We start from the raw sequence: 24671 nt of genomic DNA on the forward strand, positions 1-24671 counted from the left end.
CTAGTGAAATTTACATGCCCCTTCCGGAAAAGGGGCCAGTGTAGACGTAGCCCTAGTGTAGTAGGGCACCTGCTAACAGCTGCCCACTCCTTACAAGCAGGAGTTATGGGATGGGAACAGGCTCCGTGTTCTCTGATCCTGGGTCTGTGCCCTCTGCCTCTCCCACACACAGCCCGGGCTCTTAATGCAGCGAATACACATTGACTAGCTGGGATCTCAGCTGCCCTGCAGGAAAAGCCCATCTAGGGCAGCCCCACCGCAGCTAAACCAGCAGGGCTGCTGTGGATGGCTGAGCCCAGGCCCAGCCGGAGAACAGCTAGCTGGGCAAAGGAAGGTTTTCCTGGGCTGGGCCAGGGAGGAAAGGAATCCCAGTTGCCCTGGAAGTAAGGGGCTCCCAGGAAATGCAGGTGCACCCTTCGGAGCACAGCAGACACAGCTACCAGAGCGATGCGGCACAGGAGCGAATCCAATTGAAATCGACCATCCCCCAAAGCCAACAGGCCCTGGCTCCATCCAAATGTCTAGTCCCTCCATCCCTGCGATGGTCCCACGTAGCCTGGGTAGGAGGCTGTAGCCTCTCTAGTGTGTGTGTGTGGGGGGGGGGGGTTGGTCCTTCTGGTCTGAGCACCCTGGACTGTGCAGGGCTGCTCTTGCCTGGGCTCCACGGCTCAAAGCACCGGCGAGGGTGTCTGGGAACAGGAGCTGGGCTAAGTGGAGACTGGAGGGCTACTCCACATGTTTTTAATTGTTAGCGTAATGAACAAAGACCCTCCAAATAAGGCCGGTTACTGTCGTTTGTGGGGGAGGGTATGATCTGCACCCCCGACACTGGGCTGCTGAGCTGACAGATGCTTTGAAACTCTCGGCCCCTGCGATGCAGCTGAGTCCAGCCGGCTGGCTGAGGACCTGGGGGCAGCTCTCCACGGGCAGGGGAAGAAGCAGGAGCGGATTCCTGGCAGCTTAGTACCCCTGGCGTCCTGCAGTCAAAGCCGCTGCTCTGCGTGGAGCCTGAGCCCGTTTCCTGCACCAGGAGGCTGCTGGAGGTGCCAACAAGCCTCGCGCTGAGGAGCCCAGCCCACGTGGTGGGACTAGAGTGCAGGGTCCGTTTGCAAGTCCCGGCTTGGCTCTGCTGTCCTCCCTTGGCTCAGCAGCTGCCAGTGCCACTGAACGGCTCCAGGGAATTGACTCACAGCCGGGCTCTGCCAGCCGGAGACCTCAGCAGCCTTCTCCCCCTTTGACAGACGGGGAAGCCGAGGCACAGCCAGATGAAGGGACTTGCCAAAGGGCATTCGGCAGCAGAACCCCGATCCAGCCTGGCCCAGGCTCTGCATGTTTGCTAGGGGCGTGACACTGTGGCAAGGCAGTTACACGTTCCCCAGCGTACTGACAGGCCTCCCGGCTAGGCAGGCAGGGGCCCCACCTGGGAGCCACCAGCCTGTGCCTTGGGCCACTTCCGACGAGCAGGCGTGCTGCCGCGAGACTACCCGAAGCATGTCCCTTCCGGGCTCTAAACGCCCTGGAGCTCCAGGTCCTCTTCAGGCAGGGCCTCGTTTTTACAAAATATGAACTGGCTCGCCCCCTCCGTGGCCAGTATTTCATCAAGGGAAGACACGACGGTGTCGTGTTCCTTCAGCATCTCTGGGTAGCGGGCATGGGCCCGCTCTATCCGCAGGGAGCGCCGCACCGGCGTCAAGAACTTCCAGTCTTGCATCCCAGGCAGTCCCGTCAGCCTGCCAGGAGTGGAGGAGAAAGAGCCCTCAGCTGAGGCCTGGCGGTGCAAGAGGCCCCTTGCCCTGCCTGGTCTCCCACCCAGGGACCCTGGACACCACCCCATAAAGCAGGAGGGGTTTGGGAAGCTAGTAGATTCCCCATCCCATGCCAGTCTGAGAGGCGACAACACGGACTCTTCCATCAGATCACTCTCAGGGCTATCTCAGCTCCACGGGGTCAGCACGCCCACGGCCTCGCTGCCCACCCGTTAAGGGCTTCCCCACATTTTGCTGACCTGGAAGCAAGCAAACAGAACCTCAGGGCTGATTTGATTGCAGCCAGGACCAAGACTCCAGGCAGCCTGACCCTGCAAAGCTCAGGAGCCAGACAGGAAGCCAAACACCTGCCTCGTGATGGCAGAGTCATGGCACCTCTTGGCTAGCGACACGCTGGCCACCGCAAGGGGAGAACAGCATCCAGCAGCAGGGCTACAGCAGCTTCACCTGCAGGCAGGCGCTCTTACCTGGGCACTGAGACTATTTGCAGCTTGACCAGAGAGGCTGTCTTGCCCGGCAGGAACCGGACAGTGGAGTGTGGCGTGGTCACAGCCTGCTCTCTTGCACCGGGGCAAGGAGTCCTGGGCCTCTGGGGCACTGGCTCTTCACCGGCAGCCTCTGCTACGAACGGGGCAAGCTCCACAGAAGGGTCTGCAAGGGAAGTAAAAGCCCGTCAGCACCACTCACCGATTCTAGCGTTACAGGTTAACGGCTTCCCACCGAGAGGGGAGAGTGGACGCCAGGGAGGCTGCTGGAGGTGGCTTGAGGGTGGGAGGAGACAAGGGGAGTTCTGTTCTCTTGCCAATGGTCACTGCTGCTCTCTGCTCTGCAGGACAATGCCCTGCTGGGGGGATTTAGGAGGGGTTGGTCCTGCTTTGAGCAGAGGGTTGGACAAGGTGGCCTCCTGAGCTGCCTTTCAACCCCAATCTTCTCTGGCTCCATGCTCCTGTGCGCCCTGGGAAATCCGCATTTCCTCTCTCAAGTGTCCAAGTGCAGGTTCCCAGGCATTCCTGCCTGCTGCCTCTGGGCAGAGAAAAGCTGAAAGCTGGGCTGTGCTGCTAGGCAAGGCCGGATCCTGCACGCTCTGCCCTCCCAGCAATGCACTGCATGCAAGTAAGTGCCCCATGGCAGGACCTACGTCTCCAAGGCTTAACAAGCTAGCCCGGCTTTCGGAGGAGTGTGTCAGCAGTAGGAGCTGGTGGTGCTCTGTTCCTATGCCAATCCCAGGTCAGAGAGTTGTAGCCCTTATTTTCCTCCACTCCTAAGAAATCAGCCCCTTCTCAGGACCGTTTCCCATTCACGCTTCTCCCCGTAAGCCCCTCTGTGCAGGCTTCCGTTCCAGTGAGCCGCGTTACCTCGGGATGCTCCGTCTGCCTTTTTCAAAGACTCCACAACGACTGCTCTCAGCTCCTGGATCGGCTGCAAGAAGAGCAATTGAGAACTTTGTGGTTAGAGCTCACCTGAGAACGCGGGCACGTGAGCCAGGACTTTGGGTCCTAAAGAGCATGGCGTGCGTGGAACTCACTGTTCCACGAAGTCACCAGCTGTCCCCCCCGCCCCCCGAGAGGAACTAAGGAAGGGCTAGAAAACCCACAGCCCAGAGATGACTCATTGGCCAAGAGGAGAGGAAATATCTGTAACCAGACTGCTATCCCACCAACATGCAGAGCACGGCTAGCCAGTCAGCAAAGAGACTCCACCCCGCCCACTGTGGCCCGTGTCCTTACAGGTCTGGTGCCCAGTGTAGATTCCTGTCCCCGGGGAAGTCTGTCAGACTCCTCAGGGCCAGACTTCCTAAACCAAGGAGTAACGGCCACTGGCCCATGCTCCTGAGAGGGCCACAAGTCGGGGGCTACAGGGATAGTGAGTGGAAGTGGTGTCCCTGACGAGGTGGACGATGACAAGAAATAGCCCAAGTCCCTAAGAGACCTGTTCAGCCTGCCCCATCTCCCACACCCCCAGCCATCAAGCCATGGCAAGCTGCAAACTGGCTGAAAGGAAACTGTAACATGGCGCCCCTCCGACACTGCGGGGGGAGCAGGTGGCTCGGTAGCTCCTGTACCTTTGGAGACAGGAACACGATGGGACAGCTGAGCAACAATTCTGTGACAATTAGGGCTCCAGTGTAGCCACTTCAGTGTGTCTATTCACTGCAATGCCAGCAGCTTTACGACATGCTCAACTAAGCCATTGAACTACAAGCATAGCTGGCTATCGATTGCCTGGAAGTGGAGAGGATGGGTCCCCAATCGCTGTTTCCCCAGCCTCCCGGAACAGGAAGTCTCTCAGCGAGGTCTGCCGATATCCAGACCACCAGCACTAGCTGGGATGTCTGTGAAATCAGAGGACGTTTGCAGCCAATCGCTCACCGCAGCACCAGCACGAACCGCTGCTTCGTACAACCCAGTCACATCAACGGTGCCGTTACGGGCCAGCAGCTTTGCCTTGCAGATCCAGAACTTGGCAAACTTCTCTGCCTCTGGGACACTGGACAGTGTGTTGAAGAGCTCCTCTGAAGGACAACCCTACAACAGAAGAGCCGGTCAGAAAGAGTGGGCAGGTTAGGAGGGAGGAAAGCCAGGGACATGGTTAACTGTTCACAGCCCGCAAGGGGAGGAAGGGTGGCCTCAGGCCTTACAATGCAGAAGGGTTGCCAAGTGTCTCCCAAGGTGCATTCACACATTTGAAAAGGTCCCCTGCTGGGCGGCTCTGCAGCTGGCTTAGTTTTAAGGAGCCATTCACCTGAAGTAGTGATAGAGATGCAGCCCTGTTAGTCTGGTGTAGCTGAAACAAAAGACAGAACGATGTAGCACTTTAAAGACTAACAAGATGGCTTATTAGGCTATGAGCTTTCATGGGCCAGACCCACTTCCTCAGATCAATATGTGGAAGAAAAATCGGCACAACCCTATATACCAAAGTGATACCATCCAAAAAAATGAACGCATGTGAAATTGACAAATCAAATTTTAGAACAGAGTGGGGGTGAGGGGGAAAGGTAAGTTTCTGTGAGGTAATGACATAGGGGTGATAATAGGGGAAGTTTCTGTGTTTCACCCCCACTCTGTTCTAAAATTTGATTTGTCAATTTCACATGTGTTCATTTTTTTAGATTGTATCACTTTGGTAAATAGGGTTGTGCCGATTTTTCTTCCACATATTGATCTGAGGAAGTGGGTCCGGCCCACGAAAGCTCATCACCTAATAAACCATCTTGTTAGTCTTTAAAGTGCTACGTAGTTCTGTTTTGTCTCATTCACCTGAAGTGGTATTCAGCTTAATTGGTGTTAAGTATCAGAGGGGTAGCTATGTTAGTCTGGATCTGCAAAAGCGGCGAGGAGTCCTGTGGCACCTTATAGACTAACTGAAGTGTTGGAACATAAGATTTTGTGGGCAAAGACCCACATGCATCTGACGAAGTGGGTCTTTGCCCACGAAAGCTTATGCTCCAGCACTTCGGTTAGTCTATAAGGTGCCACAGGACTCCTTGCTGCTCTTGCAACTTAGTTGGTTTAACTGAAACAAAAGACGGGACTATGCAGCACTTCAACCTTCAGGCAGTTAAACCAATCCATTGAACTGAACACCATTCAGTGAGTCAGAGTAGGGAGGGCTGGCGGGTGCCTGGCTCTGGGGGAGCAGAGGGGCTATTTTAGTAAATTTTGTGATCCCCATTAATTTAAGTTCAGGTGAAACTGTTTGGTAAAATACTAAATTTTACTTTTTTTTTTAAATAATGTGCATTATGTTTCTAATATTTTTGTAACATCTGAGAGACTCCCAGTCCCCCCCAGCTCCAAAGTGTGACCCCAGGGCCTGACTCCCAGCCCCTGAGAGTGTGACTCCCCCGAGAGACTCCCAACCCGTGAGAGACTCAGGCCCCTGAGCAAGTGTGCCCCCCAGACTCCTGACTGAGAGACTCCCAGCCCCAGTGTGACTCTCAGGCCCTCCAGCTCCCCAGCCCGAGGGTGGGGTTTAAGCCGCGGGGGAGGAGGGAGGGGAGCAGTGTGGGGATGAGTGTCTTTCCCCCACAACTCAAATAAATGTAATGTTATTCATGTATTTTCAGTTTTTCTATGAAATAACTGCTATGAATATATAAACAGGAGGGGGCACAATTTTATATTCTTGCCTCAGGTGCAAAATTAGCTAGTTACAGCACGGCTCCCCTCCCCAATTTTTGAATTGCCGTGGGTCACCAAGTCTTCCTGAATTGTCAAAATGGGTCCCCATCTGGAAAAAGCTGGGAACCGCTGGATGGCCTTGTATTTGAGGTACCTGCCTGGGACTCAGTTAACTATCAAGTTCTGCCCTAGAGACACTGTGAGGATAGTGGGCAAATCATTCACTCTCTGTGCCTCAGTTTCTCATTCGCTAAGGGAGGACACTGTTGTGACAAAGGTTTATTGGTGAGTCGTACCTTTATGTCAACTCCTCATTAGGCCCGACATACCATCTCTAATCCACTGTGGTCCAGATCTGTACCCCAAAGTACCACTGTGTGCATGCTCCTTTCACAAAGGGTTCTACGATACACTGCAATTATGACTAAAATGTATTGAAATCAGACGTGTATGGGGGAATTGATAAACAAGTGTTTTCCAGACAAAGGAATGCAGTTTTGCCTTTTGAATGGGTCTGCCATGTCAATTGAGCAAGGTGTGGTCAAACACAAAGAAATCCGAATTTGCATGCCAGATAACCAAGGCCATCAGCAGAGCAAGCGGGAGGAAGCGAGCACTTAATGGGGAGACTGCACCCCCTGTCCTGCCTCTTGAAGCAGAGTGAACAGTGTTTGACAGACACTTTGCAAAGGCTTACTGGACTATGGAGAGAAGAGCAGAGAATGTGTCCTTCATCTCAGCAGGCAAGGAAAACCAGCACCCTGGATCTTGTGGGGATTTGACTAAAAGTTAGTCAATCATTGCTGGAAAAGATTGTCCAAGGTAGTTACCTTCACTAAGGTAGGTCTTAGTCATTTGAAAGCATATTTTTATATCTGATCGGAACCTCTTCTATACCTGCTCTCTCTCAATCCCATGTAAGTTTGTTAAGTTCACTTGTTTTACTGTTACCAGTTCAGTGCTGAGGGAATGTCTGTCAAATCGTAGTCAATGAGTTGTAGTGTATTTTCTCGTTAAAGGAGAAATTCACTTCTGCATGTGCTCCAGGGGAAGGCTGGACGCTGCAGGGATACAACTCTGAGCAAGTTCCGGCCAGGAGAATGTTGGTCTCGCTGCAAAATGCAACCGGGTGGTGGAAGTCAGGATGTGAGCCGCATGCTTGTGTGGGGGCTGTTGGTATCAGAGGTGGCAGTCACAGCAGCAGAATAGTCAAGGCACCCAAGGCTGCAAGGCAGCCGGTGACACAGCAGCCAGAGTTCCCTCGAATTTTTCCCACCCCTGAACAGAATGAATGTGTGCACCAGCGTGGGGGTGACGTGCGACAGAGGGGATGTGCGACACATCACCTTCACAACGGTGCACATAACATTCACGTGATGGGAGTGAGGCCAAGGGGCTCTGAGTGTCAGAGAGCTTGGCTAGGAGAGAGGGTTGGGGGAGCAAGGGCTCTGGCTGGGGGTGAAGGCTCTGGGGTGGGGCTGGAGATGAGGGGCTTGGGACCACAGACGCTGGGTTGAGGGCTTTGGGGTGCAGGAGGGAGTCTCAAAGAGGGGCAGGAGTATGGGACTCAGGCTCAGCTGGGGGGATCCTTGCTGAGGACAGTGAGGCGGTATCCCTTTCCCCCAGCTACAGCAGCTTGGTGCGGGGACGGGCGCAGAGCGCTGTTCCCTGCCAGCTGCTGGGCTCCTCCCCACCAGCCTTGGCAGCTTCAGCGCTTGGGGAATCTCTCCTGAGCCCCTGCAAAGGGCGCAATGGGAAGCTGTAGAGACACACAGCTAAGGGAGGACTTGGGGAACAGCCCGTTCAGATTCTGAGGAGCTCCCCTGCTACGGAACTGGGGGCCATACAGACTCCTGGTTCCTGCGCATGATCTGTCCAGGTATCCCAGCAGTGACATTTAATGGCAGGAGAAGTCTCCAAGATTGCACGGCTCTAGGCACCGAAACACAAGGGGAGACACGAGGCTGGCCTCTCTCAGGGACCAAAAGGATTGTAGGCAGCAAGAAAATTAATGACAACCCTTTAAATCCCAGGTGACACTCAATGCATCAATTATTTTGTCATCTATGAAGGATGTAAAATTCCCATTTTAGCCTAGATTTCAGGGCTGACCTGCTGCATAACTCCACTGGCTCTCAGTTACATCACTTGCTGCAGGGGGCTATGGAGCCTGCCCAGGGACGCTGAGCAAGAGATTTCACCCTAAGCAGGGCATTAACGGTGCAGCGGTAGGTTCAGAACAGACCCCAATGCTGCCGATGGGCCAGCTAGCCCAGTGTCTGATCTTCTGGCACTGGCCAGGTGCAGCTGCTACAGAGGGAATGAAGAGACCAGGGCGACTGCCTGGCGGTCCCCCACCTAGGAGATCCAAGCAGTAATCTGAGCCACACGAATGCTGCATCCTGGGGCTGCAGTCTTCACAAGCCGTGCCCCTGTGAGAAGTCCAGGTTCTCAAGCTCTCTCTGCCTAGCAGTCTCCCAGCCATCCTTAAGGGGAGCGGGCTGTGAACACCACTCCTGGCTCGGCCCTCACCTTCTCAATGAGTTCCAGACACTCTGCCAACGTGCCGTGGATCTTGTCCCTCAGACAGAGCTGCTCCCTCTCCTCCTCCTCCTCCAGGCTCTTCCAGAAGGACAGGTTCATCGTCTCCTGGTCTGGCCTTTTAGCAAGCAGCGTCATGGGTGGACGTTTATACGATTTCCCTTTGGATGCCAACCACTGCTCCAGTTGCTTCCTGCCAAAGGACAAAGATCATTAGACCATCAAATTACCAGTCCCCATCTACCAATGCTCCTCTAGGGCTACAGCTCTGATTTTTGTCTGAGTCATAAGCAGTGTTCCCGCTAACATTTTCCATATTTGAGTGGGTTGAATTTTCTTCTGTGCGGGTTGAAATTTCTTCTATGCAACGCCGATATGGAGGCTGTGTGTGGATATGCACCATCAATACAAACAAAAAGCTTAGATATAATTTTAAACAATCCATAGGAATGGAAGGAGAAAAACATTCAAACAAGGGATAACAAGGCGCAATGCTTAAAATATTTAATATGAAATCAAATAAAGAAAATTAACACTACCGCTGGAATACATGTATTATCATTTCTAGGGACTCGAATATACACACCAAAATGGGCCATACTAAAAACAGCTATGCAAATAAACCAAAGACATAAGGCATAAAAATAGACATCAGAGCCCCAGTTTAACAATCTACACTCTGACCACTAAATCTGCCAAAACACTAGCATGCTTACAGACTTTTGCAGTTCACGAAACTATCCCTCTTGCATGCATAGTATCCACATAGCTCAGCTTTAAGATGCTAAGCAAATCTATGAATCAACTAGTCATGCTCTCCTTGCAAATAGTAATCCAATATTTTACTGACACGGGAAACCAACTTTCACCTTGTGTGCCACCAACTCAAAGAGTAGAAGCCCCAGATCATCTTCACACATGGCTTCAAAGTCTGTGTAGACAGATCCCTGCTTCACAGAGTTTGCAAATAAGGTCTTCATTCTATGAAACACCTAATGATTTACTTCTGAGTGTGCCCATTGGCTCACAAAAGCCAGAACTCTAGCAGATAGCAAAGATCTGACCTTAATGGTCTGCAATACCCCTCTCCAAACACATGCTAAAACTTAAGGGAAATCATTTGTCTGGAATCCAACACTAACTGAAAGGCCAAACAAATTATCAGGATCCATGGTAAATTTCTTTCAGTTTCAACAATTTACCATGTATTAATTAGTAACCCAGGATTTTAAAAAATCGTTAAGATCAGAGCTTTCACATATCTACAACACTCCAAAGAATTCTGTTAAAAGAATCCTTTTCTTCCTTAAGCCATTAGCACCTGTTAACTTTGAAATCAACAAGTAGTCCTGTGGCATCTTAGGGTATGTCCCGAAATAGCATTTTCGGCTTCTTAGCAACAAGTCCGTTACTTTGAAATGTATTAGAAATAACGGGCTTGCTATTCTGACGTCCCAGTAAACCTAATTCCACAAAGATTATGGGGCTTGTCGGAATAGCAGTCTATTTCAAAATCTGGCACTCGAAATAGACTCTCGAAATAAGCTATGCAATTTGCGTCGCTCAAATCGCGTAGCCTACTTTGAGCTACTTGGCACTGTACAGACGTACCCTAAGAGACTAACAAATATACGAGGTCATGAGCTTTCATGGGTAAAACCCACTTCATCAGATAAGTTGGAGTGGAAATTACAGAATATATAACAGCAAAAGCAGTTACCTGTTAACTGTAGGATCAGTGTTAATTAAGCTAATTAACACTGGTCCTACAGTTAAGTCAGGCTAGATATGTCCCATTCATAGCATTTGATGTGGAAATGCTAATATCAAAGGCAGGGGAAATTGCCTTTGTAGCATGTTTACCAGGTAATATTTTTATTCAGGCCCAAGTTGAAAGTGTGGAACTGTCAGCCGCCTCCCTCTGTAACTGGGTGATAACATTCTTTAGTAGAAGAATGGCTACTTTTAAATTCATTATTGAATATCCCGGGAGGTTAAGATGCTCACTTACAGGTTTATGATTGTTACCAGGGCTCGACAAATAATGCAATCTACTCGCCACAGGTGAGTAGATTGCAACCCGGAAGAGCCAGGTTTGGGCGATTTGCGCATGCACAGAACGCTGGACAGCGCGGCTGGTGAGCGGGGCTCTCCACGGTTCGGCGAGCCCTGATTGTTACCATTCCTGATGTCTGATCTGTGCCCATATCTATAAAAGCAGCCTAAATTCTTTACAACAGAAAAACATCAACACAAGGAAAGTCAGAACCTGCATTAAGATCTGCTAACACAGATCCTCTCAGCCCTCTTCTCTGTTCTGGATCTGTCTCCAGATTTTAGCCCAGGCTTTCTAACATCACCCAGCAGCTGGCATCTGTTAAACTCAACATGGCCAAAGGCAAGGTCTTCGTTTTTCACCCAGTATCTATTCTGGTCTAGAATTGCAGAGGATTCACTATTTTGCGTTTGCTCTATAAGTCTAACAGTGGAAAAGAGAGCACTACATTATTCTTTCCTCATCACATTTTTTCTGGCATATTTCAGATCTTGTCATTATTAGTGATGTTAGCATATAGTTATTTAGACGATTAAGCAATAAGCCTGGGCTTATCAGTTAATGCAAACGACTACAGGGTCCCCACTCCCCACTGCCTCAGTATCACAGGCAGCAAGGGGCGGGGAAAGCAGGAGCTGGCTTAAAAGCAGACTCCCTATGAGCACTGGCTCTGCAGAGCCGCCTGCCCTCCTCTCTGATAGAGCTGCAGCAGCAGCAGCACGGAGGGTGCGGGGGGCAGGCAGGAGCTGGTACACGTGGGATGCCTCCCCCCTGCCTGCCTCACACACAAGCAGCCAGTGCTCGGGGTGAGGTGGCTTAAAGCCTGTGTCCCACAAGCATCGGCTCCAAGGAGCTGCCTGATCTACCCCTGCAGCTACCTTGGTATCCGGCCAATAGGAACAGAGAGATTTTGCTACAGGACAGGGGCAATGTGCAAAGCCTCTTCCCCTGCCCGGAGCAGAAAGCCACAGGGTGCCCGAAAGTCCTGGTGGGGCAGCTTGAACGTGGCACCTTCGGGCCGTCTTAGCCCCACTCCTGCCATATGAATTGTTGTGTGCACCAATATGAAGGTGATGTCTCTCTCATCCCCTCCTTGTCACACAAGAAAATACATTCTGCACAGCAGTGGTCCCCAACGCGGTGCCCTCGGGTGCCATGGCGCCCACCAGGGCTTTTGTGTGTGCCTGTTGACAACCTGGGCCGGCCCCGCCCCTGGCGCGCCGCGCACTGGAGGCGCCGGCCCCAGGCGCGCGACACGCACCAGCACCTGGTGCGCAGCGCTCGGGCGGCCCCAGCCCCGGGTCATATGTGGGCGCGCGGCTCCGGCGCCGGCCCCAAGCGCACAGCGGCCCTGGGCCCACGGCACATGCCGGCGCCGGGTGCAAGGGCATCCCTGCCCCTGGCGTGCCCCAGGACGCGCAGCCCCGCCCCCCGGGAGCCTCCAAAGGTTGGGGACCATTGCTGCACAGAGTGGAAAAAAATTAAAGGCGACATTGCCCAACCCCCAAACCCTTGCTTTGTGAAGCAGTCTGTGTGTAGTCTGCAGAACAGAGGGGAGGAGTAAAGCCCTTTGTGACGTAGTGGGGGTATTGGGCTGCTTTTATGCTGGCTCTGTGGTAACCCCACTGGCTGCTGCCGGTACCACAGCCCAGAAGGACAGGGAGTGAGACATTATGCAAAGAGGCCCTCTCAACCTGTCTGACCAGCTACCCCCCATGGAGAGGAACAAAGGAAGGTGGATGCCGCCCGGCTGGGGGGCAGGGCTGGAAGAGAGTTAGTTAGTTTCTGTCTGGGAGCATGGAGGAAGCAGCCTCAGCAACAGGCTGGGGGGTTTAGAAGCCAGACCCCCCCCCATATCAAGGGGGGCTGAGGCATCCTAGGCCTGCCCTGCAACCTGGTGACATCTGTGCTGTATCCTGGAGAGGCAATAAACTCCCTCTGTTCTACCGGTTGGTGGAGTCTGTTCGTGCCCTTTCGGGGGTGAAGGAGGCAGGGGACCCCAACGCACCATCACACCCTTTACCTTTTGCTTGTTTGTAACCTGGATGGTGAGGCAGACTCATTCCTTAGCAATCTCGTCTCTTCCCCATCCGTGTGTTTTTTCAGTCTCTGGACATTAATACCAGTGAAAACGCAGAACACCTCAGTAGCTCCAAACCACTAAGAAGGGCAGACCCATACTATTGCTAACAAAACTTAACCTGTCAATTTAAGATATTCCATATCCTTTCAGGCTTAGATAGACCTGGTTAGCTATTGTTGAAGGAGCCGAACATGTACTGACTGAAGTGCACAGTACAGACATCTTATCTACCTGGCACTAGGCAATAAACATTTCACTTTCCCAGATTTGCCCATATGATAGACAGTAGGATTTACCCTCGCTGCTTTCAGCCGATCACCTCAAACAGTGCTCTGAACACAATGCAAAGAGCTGCATTACCTGTACACGGTTTAGATATTGTTTGTTGTATGGGAAACACTGAGCCCTTAACTCTTATTCACAGCATAGCTTATAAGGGTACTGACAGAACACTGCAAGTTTAATACATATCCAAAGTTTGGATGCAGTCTAGTGGGAAGCGTCTTCTCATCTGTGAGGCGAAAGAACACGGAGGAACCTGGAGAACTGAACCTTGAGCATTTCACCCTGCCTCAGAATGGCTCTAGCTACCTTCGTCCAAGAGGCAGCAGTAACTGAATGAGACATAGTTGCTGCTCCAGTGGGGTGGGGGAGCCGGAGAGGCCCAGCCAGAACAGTAGACATCCTCATGGAGAGGGAGGCGGCAGAAAGGTAAAGCAGAGCCCTCACTACCATGCAGCAAAAGCCCATCTCCTGTGGGTTGACTCTGAAAGGGCATCACCTCCTTTCTCTCCACGAAGACAGCTTGCCTTGGTGAAGTAGTGAGGAAACAGGCTACCTGCCATGTTCAGGGTATCAAAAGGAGGCGAGAATCAGAAAGGAAGCCACTTACCTGCGCTTTTCAACAGCACAGGTCTTGGGATCCTGAATCTCTCTTTCCCTTAACAACTCTTGCTTGGGCGTTTCTCCCGTGTTCTGGAGCATGCCAACCGTGGCGTGGGTGCTGGATATGCGCGTGCCTGCAGGACAGTTTCTGGGGAGATCATTTTTGGATTTCGTTCCACAAGTCTGAGAAGCTTTCTTCAAGTCGCTAATGCGCCTCTTCCCTCTTGCTGCATTCCTTCCCCAGCTGCCTGCACCACTTGGTTTTGAATTAGGTCTCTTTGACAAGGGTTTTGACTTTGCTTTCAGTTCCATCACAGAAGCCCTCTTGGAAATACGAGAGTTTATGGGAGACCGTGTCAATTTCAGATCCCTTCCAGCTCTAACCTTTTGCTTGGACTTTCCAACTTCCAGAGCACCAGTTTTACATGTTCCCGAGGGCTTCACATACGGCTTTTGTGCAGGCTGTCTTGCAAGACTGAGCATTCCAACTGCCTGTAATTTCACTGGGTTTTGCCTCACAACACTGGGATTTAGACACTGTTTTTCTGCACCTGATTTCTTGGGTAGCTGAGTCCTAGAAACAGCAAATATCTGGGAAGGAGGCACTGACCCTCTGGCTTTGCTGCTTGGTCTTTGAGGACACACGACTTTAGAACCAGGTGGAGATTTTGCAAGTTTATTCCGAATCAGTTCCTTAGTGGCCTGACGGGTAATAATTCTATCTTTCAGACTCACGTTGTTCCGTGGAGCTCTGCCCAAGGTATGCCTGTGAACCAAACCTCTTTTACTCTCTGGATTGTTTAAACCAGTCCTCAATTGTACTTTGGGGTCCAGCCCAGACTCTGTCCTGTTCTCGGAAGATTCCAGAGTGGTTTTACTAGGAAGGTTTTCCTTCTCAAGGTCTACCATTTCTTGCAAATTCTCAGATACCGAGAGGTGCTCTCCACATTGGGAATCTTTTCCATTCTGGGTCAACACTACAGCCCTTTGATCTGTAACTGTCCCCTGATTTTCAGATTTTCCAGTCTCTTGTATTTGATTTGCAGTCAGCTGCACAGCATGTCTTCTGTCTGGCAGGAGGTTGGGAGGTACCCTCTTGGGCCCCTGGGACACAGGCACATTTGAAGACCTGTGTTGAAGAGCAGGACGTACATTTGGGTTTCTGACAGCAGGTGCACGATCCTTTGGTATACACTTGGACACTTTGGAGGGAACATCCTTCTTGGGTCGGACAACCTGAGGAAATGGATAAACGTCAGCCTTAGAAAGGAGAGGAATGAACACAACCCACCACCCGATTCAAAATCGGACCAGGAGTTCATACTTCATATACATAGAGAACTAGTTCTGCTTTGTTTGCGGTCACGGGGCCCTCTCTCTAGCACACAGGCCCTGTGGCAGCTGCTCGGGTGAAAGAGTAATGGTCACGCTGCCCTGACATTTTCAATGCTTGGACCTCTCCATAACATGGGTCTTGAAAGGAGACCCAGCTTTTGAGCAAACTCTGATCTTCCATGCAAATGAGGCACCGAGCGTATCAACTATTAAGAGGCACAAGTGTCTAGCAAATAGAGTAGTCCTTACAGGAGGGGGTTTATGCATACTCCGTGGTCACTTGGCCCAATAAGCACACCACCCCAGAGGTACTGCTGACCAGAAGTCACCAGCTCAAATGAAGTAGGCATGCAAATATCAACAGTGGAATACATATGTTGACAATCACTCAGAAGAGAACAAAAACCCTTCAAAAACACTCAAAGTGGTTTAGTGTTGTTTGGAAGTAGCACACACTTTCAACCCTGAACTTCTGTGCAGCGTTGCTGCCCTGAGACAGAGCAGAGTTCACCCCCAAGAGAACTCTATTTTAACGGTGGCTAGTATGATGATGTTTTAAGGCTGAATTTAATGTGTAGGGACTAGACATCTTCAGTATTTGAAATATATTTGGTAAGGAAAGAGTTGTATTTAATTGCTTTTTATGCCAAGTTAGCCAGCACTCCATTGCCACCAATCTCATCAAGGCAAGGAACCCATTTTATTGTGTGCTTCTACAGAGTCCCTAGCCATGCCTGAGCCGATTCCGCCACAAGATACAACACTTCTGACAAGAGTCAGAAGAGGAAGGTCTTTTCTACTTACAGGTGCTGATTTAGAAAGTGGTGGTAATTGTGGATTTGGCTGATTGGTCCGGTCCTTTAAATAGGGTCTACAGAAATCAAACAAAATATCAATGTACCAAAGAGAATGTTGGGTGAAAGATGAAAACATTAAGCAGCAATTCAAAAGCAGTTTGTGTGTTAGCAGTTTATGAGAAGCTTTTTAACAGCAGAGACCAGGTATGCGGAATTGAACGAGCTATCCTTGTAAGTGGAGCTATGGAGTTTTGCTAAGTGTATCTTACAGAAAAATGTTGAGGTTGGAAACACCCCCATCCAGCCTTGCAGGTACAACAATGGAGGAATCAGGTGCTCTACTGGCCCATTAAAGGGAATACACTCACAAGGAACCCCATAAAATGGAGCTCCTCAGACTTAGCACCTCTGGCGATTGCTTTTCTTATGTAATAGCATAGGATCTTTCCAGCAAGTGGGAAGCAGCTATAGAAGGGGGAAGTGACATCATCACTGGTCCTCCCTCCCCTCCCAGCTCTGGAATCACTTCTGGAGAACAAAGGACTGAAGGCGGGCAGGGGGGGGAGGGGAGAAGAGAGATGGTGCAGGATTGAAAGGAAAAATCCCAGCCTGTGTATGAAGGAACTATGTGGCCACCCCAAAGGGGGAATGGGGCAACCCCCCCAGTGCCCTAGGCATCGCCCCTCTCCTGCTCCACCTCTTCACCTGAGCAATGTGGGCTAGGGCATTATAGAGGGGTTTGTGCAGCAGCAGCAGGGATCACCCCCCACCATGGCAGCGGGAGCAGCCGAGTAGCCTGCTCTGCTCTGCCACGCCGCCCTGCTGCGTCCCACTTCTCCGTGGCAGCAGGAAGTAGAGTGCCTTGCAGTTCCGGCTGCCACTGAGATGTGCTCAGCGGGCTGGGAGAAGGCTGGGTGGCAGAGCAGGCTGCTGGGCCCCTCCTACGCTGGTTGCAGTGGTGAGTGCGGGGGAGAGGGATACCCTGGCTGCTGCTGTGCTGGCCCTGTGACGGGGTGCGGTCACAGATGACTGCTTGGGGCTGTTTCTTGGTGTGCTGATCATGCCAGACACCTGTCTCCTTTCTCTCTGGGGCTTCCCCCCACCCTGTCATGCTGGGCCAGATTTTCTGGTCTCCCCCAGCCAAGGCACAGAGCTGGGGTGAAGAGTAATGCAGACACTGAACTACTCCAGCTCTGGGAGAATGCAGTTTGAGGCTCAGCAACCAGGAATCCAACCCCCAAAAGGGACCAAAACCCCGAATCAAACCATCTTTCTCTGAGTAAAAGTTTTACAAAGATCTCCTGAGGATGTTTGCCCACGTTATCAATGAGAGAACATGCACACTGATTGCTCCCCCAGGGAACAGTTATTTACAGTGGGCTTGATAGTAAACAAAGGTGACTCTATTGAGTACAAGCTGTAGGATTTAAGTGGTTGCAAGTGAAAATGGACAAAGTAAATCCCACAATTAAAATGAACACACATAGCTAGCTCTAATTCACTACAAAATGTATTGCAGGCAGTTCCTTAACCTAAAGAGTTTGCTCTTGTGCATATTTATACTCATAAGCCAATTTCATAAAGTATGGTGGGGAGGAATCGTCACCCTGGCCCCCAGGTAATTCCATGGGTCACATCCATAGGACAAATGGGGTGGCCACCATGGGGCCCCCAAAAGAATAGGGCCTGTGGCAGCTTCCCTAAGCCATCCAATGGATGGGATGGCTCTGAGGAACTATATCATCAGTGCAAGACAAAGCTTGATTTAAATGCTGTCCACCAGTGATTGTACTTTTATTTCTTGGGTAACGATTGTGAACTGTATGTTTATTACTTAGTCACACGATAGCTTTCTGTGGTTAATACATTTCACCTAACACAATGCATTTTGGCGCACAGTGCTTGGGAAATGTGCTCAGGAACAAGAGGTGGTGCCTGTCCTCTTCACAATGAGGGAAGAGCAGACTGGGTTATCAATTTGCGCTTGTCAAGTTTCTGACCCAGGCAGGACAGTACACTTCTGGAAGCCTAGACCGGGGAGCTGTGTTCATTGTTGGCTCATGAGTGCTTGGTAAAAGCATTCACGTAACAGCTGGATGTGTCCCTGCCTGTGGGTGTCTGTTACGAGCAGTACCTGGAGAGGTTACAGCATCACAGTATGAGAGGGAGCTCAGGATGCTAAGCAAGAGGGCTCAGCAGTATCTCAGTTCCAAGTTGAACTCCCAGTATAAGAGCGTATTAAGCTTCATGAAAACTAGTGGGACATTACTTGTATTGTTTTCACTTATCCCTGTCCTGTTACAATGTAGTAGCAAACATTTATATTGTGTACATCTCTGTAGCAAAATAACCCATCAAAGGACAAGGAAACCTTGTGAAATAGAAATGAAGAACTTGAACAGAGAAGGACTCATTTCATAGCAAGTGGTCGTTGTGCGTGATGGAGGTCAAAGACCCCAAATGCATTCCTTGCTCTCCATCAAAAGAAAAGCCCACTTGGGTACTGACCCCATCAGTTTGTTTTCTGTGAGAAGCAGCTATAAATACAGATTCAAGGAAAGATCCTTCCACCTTTGGACTCTGACAGGGAAGTGACTAGCTGCAAAGCAGAAATCCCTAGAACAATCTGAGTGCTCAGAGAAGCCTTTTGGGAAACTGGCAGTTTATTCCATTACAGTTATGTTAGGGGTGTAACTATAGTCAGTATTGTGACCAGTGTAATTTCAGTCAATTACAGCTTTTAATAGCACAAAAAGGCTGAAAAACCAAAAAAACCACACCTGAAGAGACTATCACTAGGAGAAAGCATAACTGCTGACAGGGCCGGCCCACATTTTGGCACCTGAGGTGGGGAGCTCAAATGATGTCCCCATGAGTCCTTGCTTGGGCCAAATCCTTGAAAGGTCTCAATTCTCTGGGGCCTAGAGGCGCCCCCCACGCAGTCTGACACATGAGACGGCCGCCTCATGGTAAGGCAAGCCCCGACTCTGAAGAAGAGAGGATTCAGTTTGAACTCTATGGACCATAATTTGAGAACTGGGATAAACTCCAGTAACGTGACTGTAAGGGGAGCAGCCAGATCTCTGCTGCACCCATGGGTGGAGGGGGTATTTGCCCTAAAAGTGTATACAAAGGGGGCCATGTGGGGTGGCACACAAAAGCTTGTGTTCTACTGATTCTGTTTAGGCTATTCATGTACTTGTATAAAATCTGTATGTGGAGTTATAAATATGTACTCTGTGTTGATGCTGGAAAATTCTCTGTCTGAGGCAGAGCAATGTGCCAGGAATGTTTGTTCAATGGCTATGCTGATGAGCGAGGCTCCAGGGAGAAGAGATTTCTAAATGCCAAAGACACACCTAGGGAATGAAACTGGATGCCTGCAGACAAGCCAAAATAATGGTTGCTGACTTGGGACACAAGGATAGGTCAATGGACCATGTAATCTGCAGTGACCTGCTCTGGCCAGGAAGATGCCGGGGGGGGGGAGAGGGGGGCCCTCCGTCTTGTCTTGAGTTCAGCTCCTGATCCCAGATGCAGCCGTGCAGGGAACAACAAGCCAGGAAGAACCATGGACCCATCCTGTCATAGGATGTACACCAGAGTCTTTTAAGATAGCAGTTTATAACATCTCTGCTAAGAGCCTGTATCGTGGGTGATTCGATGCATGTAATGTATTTTCTTTAACAACCTTACTCATATGCTTTTCTTTCCTTTAGTAATAAATGTTAGATTGTAGATTCTAAAGGATTGGCTCAGCGTGGTCTTGTGGGTAAGATCCAGAGTGTAAATTGACCTGGGAACTGTGGCTGGTTTCTTGGGACCAGAAGAACCTGTTTGGAGTAGGTGAGATTGGGTTCTATAACCCCTCACCTGTGTGTGAGGCCCGGGGCCGACTGGGGCACAGGAAGAGCTGGGATGTCAGAGGGGTTTTGCTCGTGAGGCTTCTGGCTGGCCAGATTGGCAGCTGAAGCGCTCGGTGTGACTGGTTTGTGGCCTATTTGGGAAGGTCCCCAGTCTGGGGCTGTAAGGAGCCCAGAGTTTGAGCAATTCGCCCTGAGCGGACGCCCTTAGCAGTGTCCAGTCCCAGCCCGGCCCATCATAGTGGACCATAATTTGAGAACTGGAGTAATGACAGGAGGAACTTAGTTTAGTAAAGGGGAAACTAAGCATAGGGAAACAGGAATTCTCAGCATCAGTCACTGAGAATTCTGAAGTTAAATATTAGCAAGCAAGAAAGGATACAATTGTCCAAACTCACTTTGTATTTGGACATTTCAGCTTCCCTTTGGCTGCTAAATACTCCTGAAGCTTCCTCTGCCGCTCTTCTGCAACGAGATCAGTCAAGTATAACATACATTACAAATCACAGACCTTAATCCTTCTAATATATTAATAAGAGTGGCTGGTTTGTTTTAATTCACAACATTTGCTTTAGGTTAAAATAATGTTAACCTCTTGAGCTTCCTTCTCTGCTGTGACACAGCTAGAAATGCACCACTGGGCTCGCAGTTTTCACAGAAACAAATGGCTCCACAGCCAGCTTCTCTAAGCGAGAGGCAGGGAGCCTGGCTGAGGCTCCCAAGGGCTGGATCCAGTCCGAGAGCTGTATTTTGTCCAGCCCTGGCCTACAGACACAGGCGATACAGACAGTGGATGCACAAAAGGGAAAGTGAGACCTACGGTTATTTTTTAAAACAGGAACACCCTTAATTTGAGCCCCATAACAAGACCATTCTGAAGAGAACGCCCTAGTGCAGCTGTTTGGGTGTCTGCTGCTCCACGTACTTTTCTGCACCTTGTGGGGGAAGACTTTGCCCGCAGCCTCATCCACCAGCACAATCACCACCGCTTCAGAGCCGAGAGCCTGCGCTGGGGCAAGGGCAGCGCGCAGCCTCCCTCTCCTGTGTGAGGAGTCACATGGAACAGCCAGCCACTTTGAGCGGCCCAGGGCTGTGGCAGGCAGAAGCCAGCCTGAGTTTGCCACTGGGCTGCTGGCAGGCAACCACCTAGGTAAGTGCTTCCCGGCCAGAGCCTGTATCTAGCACCCTGCACTCCCCCTCCCCCAGGTCCCAACTCCCTCACAGACCCCACAGATCCTCGCACACCCCTCCCCCATGTCAGAATCCTCTCCTGTACCCATTCCTCCTCCTGGAGCCTGCACCACTATCCCTTTTCCCGGGTCACAACCCTCTCCATTACCCAAACTCCCTCTCCTTCACCCCAATCTCCTCACACCTTCTCCTGCACCCCAATCCCATGCCCTGAGCTTTTCTTCACCCAACTGTTGTCCCAGACCCTGCACACTCCTCCATAGAAACGTGCAGCCCTTGCCCCATAAAAAAAAGTATTGCCCACCCTTAATATAGGGGAAGTCATTACAAACCCGCACAGCTACACACAATGTGTTTATTGAACATTGAAAAAAACAAAACAACTACCTTTCAATGCTCAAGCCTTTGGCTTAAAGGAAATTCAAGCCAGAAACAGAATGAGGCATTAGACCAGAGGAGGGGTGAGAAAACATTTGACCTGAGGGCCACATCAGGGCTCAGAAATCATATGGTGGGCAGGAAAGGCTATCGGAGGCTATGCATCCCCATACAGCCAGACGTGGCTCCTCCTATCTCCCTACCCAACTTCCTCCTGCTCCCCATGCCCAGGAACACCCCCTCCCCGCCATTCCTACCCAACCTCCCTCTGCTTCTCACCCCCTCCAAACATCTAACATCTCTGCTCTTCAGTGACCCCTCGTCCCCTTCCCAATCCTTCCTTGCTCTCCCTCTCAGGCCACTTCCCTAGGCCCGTCCCTATGGTGCCCGGAGCACTGGATACAGAGGCCTGGTTAGCACGCTGCCCAGGAACTTGGGGAGCTGAGACTGCAGGCCAAGGGGGACAGAAGTGGAGGAGCCGGAGGCTAGCCTCCTCCAGCGGGAGCTTTGGGGCCTTATGGTAGGGTCTGGAGGGCCAGATGTAGCCAGCAAGCCATAGTTTGCCTCCTCTGGACTAGAGCAATGTTTCTTAACCATTGGTCCATTGAGCTTGAGATGTAAGTAACCAGGCAACTATCCAATAAGCAAATGCTTATCAGACAGTCAACTCAACTAGTTGCTCCCCCCCAGTCAACTAGTCGCTTAAAAGCCGGTTCCCCCCAGCACCGTCTCTGTGGGGAGAAGGGGCAGGGACACAGCGGGGAACTGGCAGTGCTTCTGCCTTCCTTGCTCTAGCTACATTTCAAAAGCAGAGGCACTGCAGGGAGCCAGGGCTGAGCTGGGGACTCAAACAGCCCCCCAGGGCTCTTGTACATTTCAAAAGCAGGGAGTGCGGGACCAGGGGGACTGCTTGAGTCACTGGCTGTGCTCCCTGGGACGTCTGCCTTTGAAATGTAGCAAGAGCTGGCAGCGCTTTTGCTACACTTCAAAGGCGGAGGCACCCTTACTGACTAGTCGAATAGTCGATACAAATTACATCTAAATGTAACATCCTTAGGTTGAGGTACAACAGTTCATCTAGTTTTACAACAAGCTATACAAAAATACTACAAAAATCAGCACAGGTTGAACCTCTCTAGTCTGGCACGCTCGGATCCTGACCAGTACCAAACCGGAGAATTTTCCAGCCCACAGGAGAAGTGCCACTACTCACTGGGCTCTTAGAAGACAAGTAGCGGTAAATTACAGCAAAATCACAGCACAGAACACAGAGCCAGGACTGGTGGCGCTGAACAAACTTTATGGAACCGCAGGAAAGTTGGCCACACCCGTGAAAAATGGACACCCAGCTCACTGAAATCGTTCCAGACACAGATGTTTCTGGACCAGAGTGTTCGGATTAGAGAGGTTCAACCTGTACAAACTACAATTTTAGAGACAATGACTTAAGTGTACCATTCCATACACGCCACCTGCCGAAACGTAGGGACAATATTCATATCCCAATTGATTTTATAATGGTATGGCAAAAATAACCAGCCCCCCCCCCCCAGGGCAGCGCTGCCCGCCCCCCAACCAGCCCCCCCCCCTCCAGGGCAGCGCTGCCCGCCCCCCAACCAGCCCCCCCCTCCAGGGCAGCGCTGCCCGCCCCCCAACCAGCCCCCCCCCCCCCCGCCCCCCAGGGCAGCGCTGCCCCCCCCCCCCGCCCCCCAACCAGCCCCCCCCCCCCCCCCGCCCCCCAGCGCCCCCCCCCCAGCCCCCCCCCCCCTGCCCCCCGCCCCCCAACCAGCCCCCCCCCCGCCCCCCAGGGCAGCGCTGCCCGCCCCCCAACCAGCCCCCCCCCCAGGGCAGCGCTGCCCGCCCCCCAACCAGCCCCCCCCCCAGGGCAGCGCTGCCCGCCCCCCCCCCCCCTCCAAGCCAGGGCCCCCCCCCCCCCGGGCAGCGCTGCCCCCCCCCCCCCCCCCCTGCCCGGGCCCAGCCCCCCCCCCCAGGGCGGCACTGCCCTGCTCGCCCCCCAACCGGACCCCCCCCTCTTTCCGCCCCCCTCGGGCCCCCGCTCACCCCGCGCAGCCCGCAGCCCCTCCATGACGCCCGCCTCTCCGCCGGGCCCAGCGAACCTGCCCCGACCCGCCACCAACCGCCGCTCCGCGCTCATTGGTCGCCGCCGCTTTCGAAGCAGCCAATAGGCGAGAGGAGTGAGTGGCAAAGACCCGCGAAGCGTCTGCGATTGGCGGGCGGGCCGCTGAGGGGCGGGACCGCGGGATGTCAATCCTTGGGCGCACGCTCCGTCCCCCTCTCGGTTCTGAGGGGGCGGGGAAAGGCGGTTGCCTGGCTGGGGGCGGGGCTTGGCGCGGGGCTGCAGGCGGGTGCTCGGCGCTGCACACGGCCCCTCGCCCCTCCCTCCCCCGCTACGCAGCCAGCTCGGCCCACAGCAGCGCCCCCAGGACAGACCCCCCCCCGGACAGACCCCGGGAGCATGGCCCCGCCCCCACCACTGGCCACTCACACAGGCTAGCCCAGGACAGACCCCCCCCCCCAACAGACCCCAGGGCATGGCCCCGCCCCCACCACTGGCCACTCACACAGGCTAGCCCAGGACAGACCCCCCCCCCCCCCCCCCCCGACAGACCCCAGGAGCATGGCCCCGCCCCCACCACTGGCCACTCACACAGGCTAGCCCAGGACAGACCCCCCCCCCCCAACAGACCCCAGGAGCATGGCCCCGCCCCCACCACTGGCCACTCACACAGGCTAGCCCAGGACAGACCCCCCCCCCCCCCCCGACAGACCCACCGCTCCACCCAGAGACCCCCGCGGGTACGTCCTGTCGTCCCCCCCGCCCCCCCGCCACTGGCCATTAACAACAGATTAGTCCTCCCCAAGGACACTGCCCCTGCCCTTCACCCCACCCAGGGCAGCACCTCCCTTTGATCCTTCCCCTGCCACTGCCTACAGCAGCACCCCTTACCCCCTGTCACATTACCGAATTGGAGGGAAGCAGCCAGATCGCTGCTGCGCTCCTAGGTGCGGGTGTTGACTCCAGAAATTGGTATAAAAGGGAGCCATGTGGGGTATTGAATGGGAGCTTATCGTTTGTTGATCTTATGTACGCTATTTATGTGAGTGTATAATGTCTGTGTGTGTAGATAGGAATCTGTAATCTGTGTGGAAGCTGAATATTTCTCTGAATGTGGTTAAGCATGGCTATGGACAGGCTGAGTAGCGAAGCCCTGTGGGACAATGGCACTTGATGGCCCAAGGACACACCTAAAGCAGGAGGGCGGAGACCCAAGAGCTGCCAGCAGAGAGAGGCTGAGGACCAGGTGACCGGCTGAGACCAGAAGAGGCCAGGAAGGGGGTATAAAGAGGCCATGTGGTCGATGCCATTTTGTTCTCAGCTCAGCACTTCATCCCAGAGGCAGCATTGCAGGGATCGAAGAGCCTGGAAGACCTGTGAACCCATCCTGATGATAGAATGTGCAACAAGAACTTTTAAACCAGCAGCTGTAACATCTCTGCTAGAGCCTGCATCGAGGACTGGGAGATTCGGTGCATGTAACGTACTGTACTTTAATAACCTTACTCTCAGGCTTTTCTTTCTTGTAATAATAAACCTTTAGATATAGATTCTAAAGGATTGGCCCAGTGTGAT

The 24671-nt window shown here is 52.3% G+C and overlaps 1 protein-coding gene across 1 annotated transcript; it reads right to left on the bottom strand.

Annotated features, from left to right (window-relative positions):
• Window positions 1-102: 102 nt before the first annotated feature.
• CKAP2L (cytoskeleton associated protein 2L) lies at window positions 103-23228 on the bottom strand. Its single transcript, XM_075910622.2, has 9 exons — window positions 23081-23228; window positions 19849-19915; window positions 15595-15661; window positions 13463-14691; window positions 8423-8624; window positions 4136-4291; window positions 3122-3185; window positions 2234-2417; window positions 103-1730 (listed from the first exon to the last, which is right to left on the bottom strand). The coding sequence occupies exons 1-9, from the start codon at window positions 23172-23174 to the stop codon at window positions 1508-1510; spliced, it is 2286 nt and encodes a 761-aa protein (XP_075766737.2). The 5' UTR covers window positions 23175-23228; the 3' UTR covers window positions 103-1507.
• Window positions 23229-24671: the final 1443 nt, after the last annotated feature.

The sequence above is a fragment of the Pelodiscus sinensis genome, chromosome 28 (assembly GCF_052426305.1).
Source record: "Pelodiscus sinensis isolate ZL-2025 chromosome 28, ASM5242630v1, whole genome shotgun sequence".
NCBI lineage: Eukaryota > Metazoa > Chordata > Testudines > Trionychidae > Pelodiscus > Pelodiscus sinensis.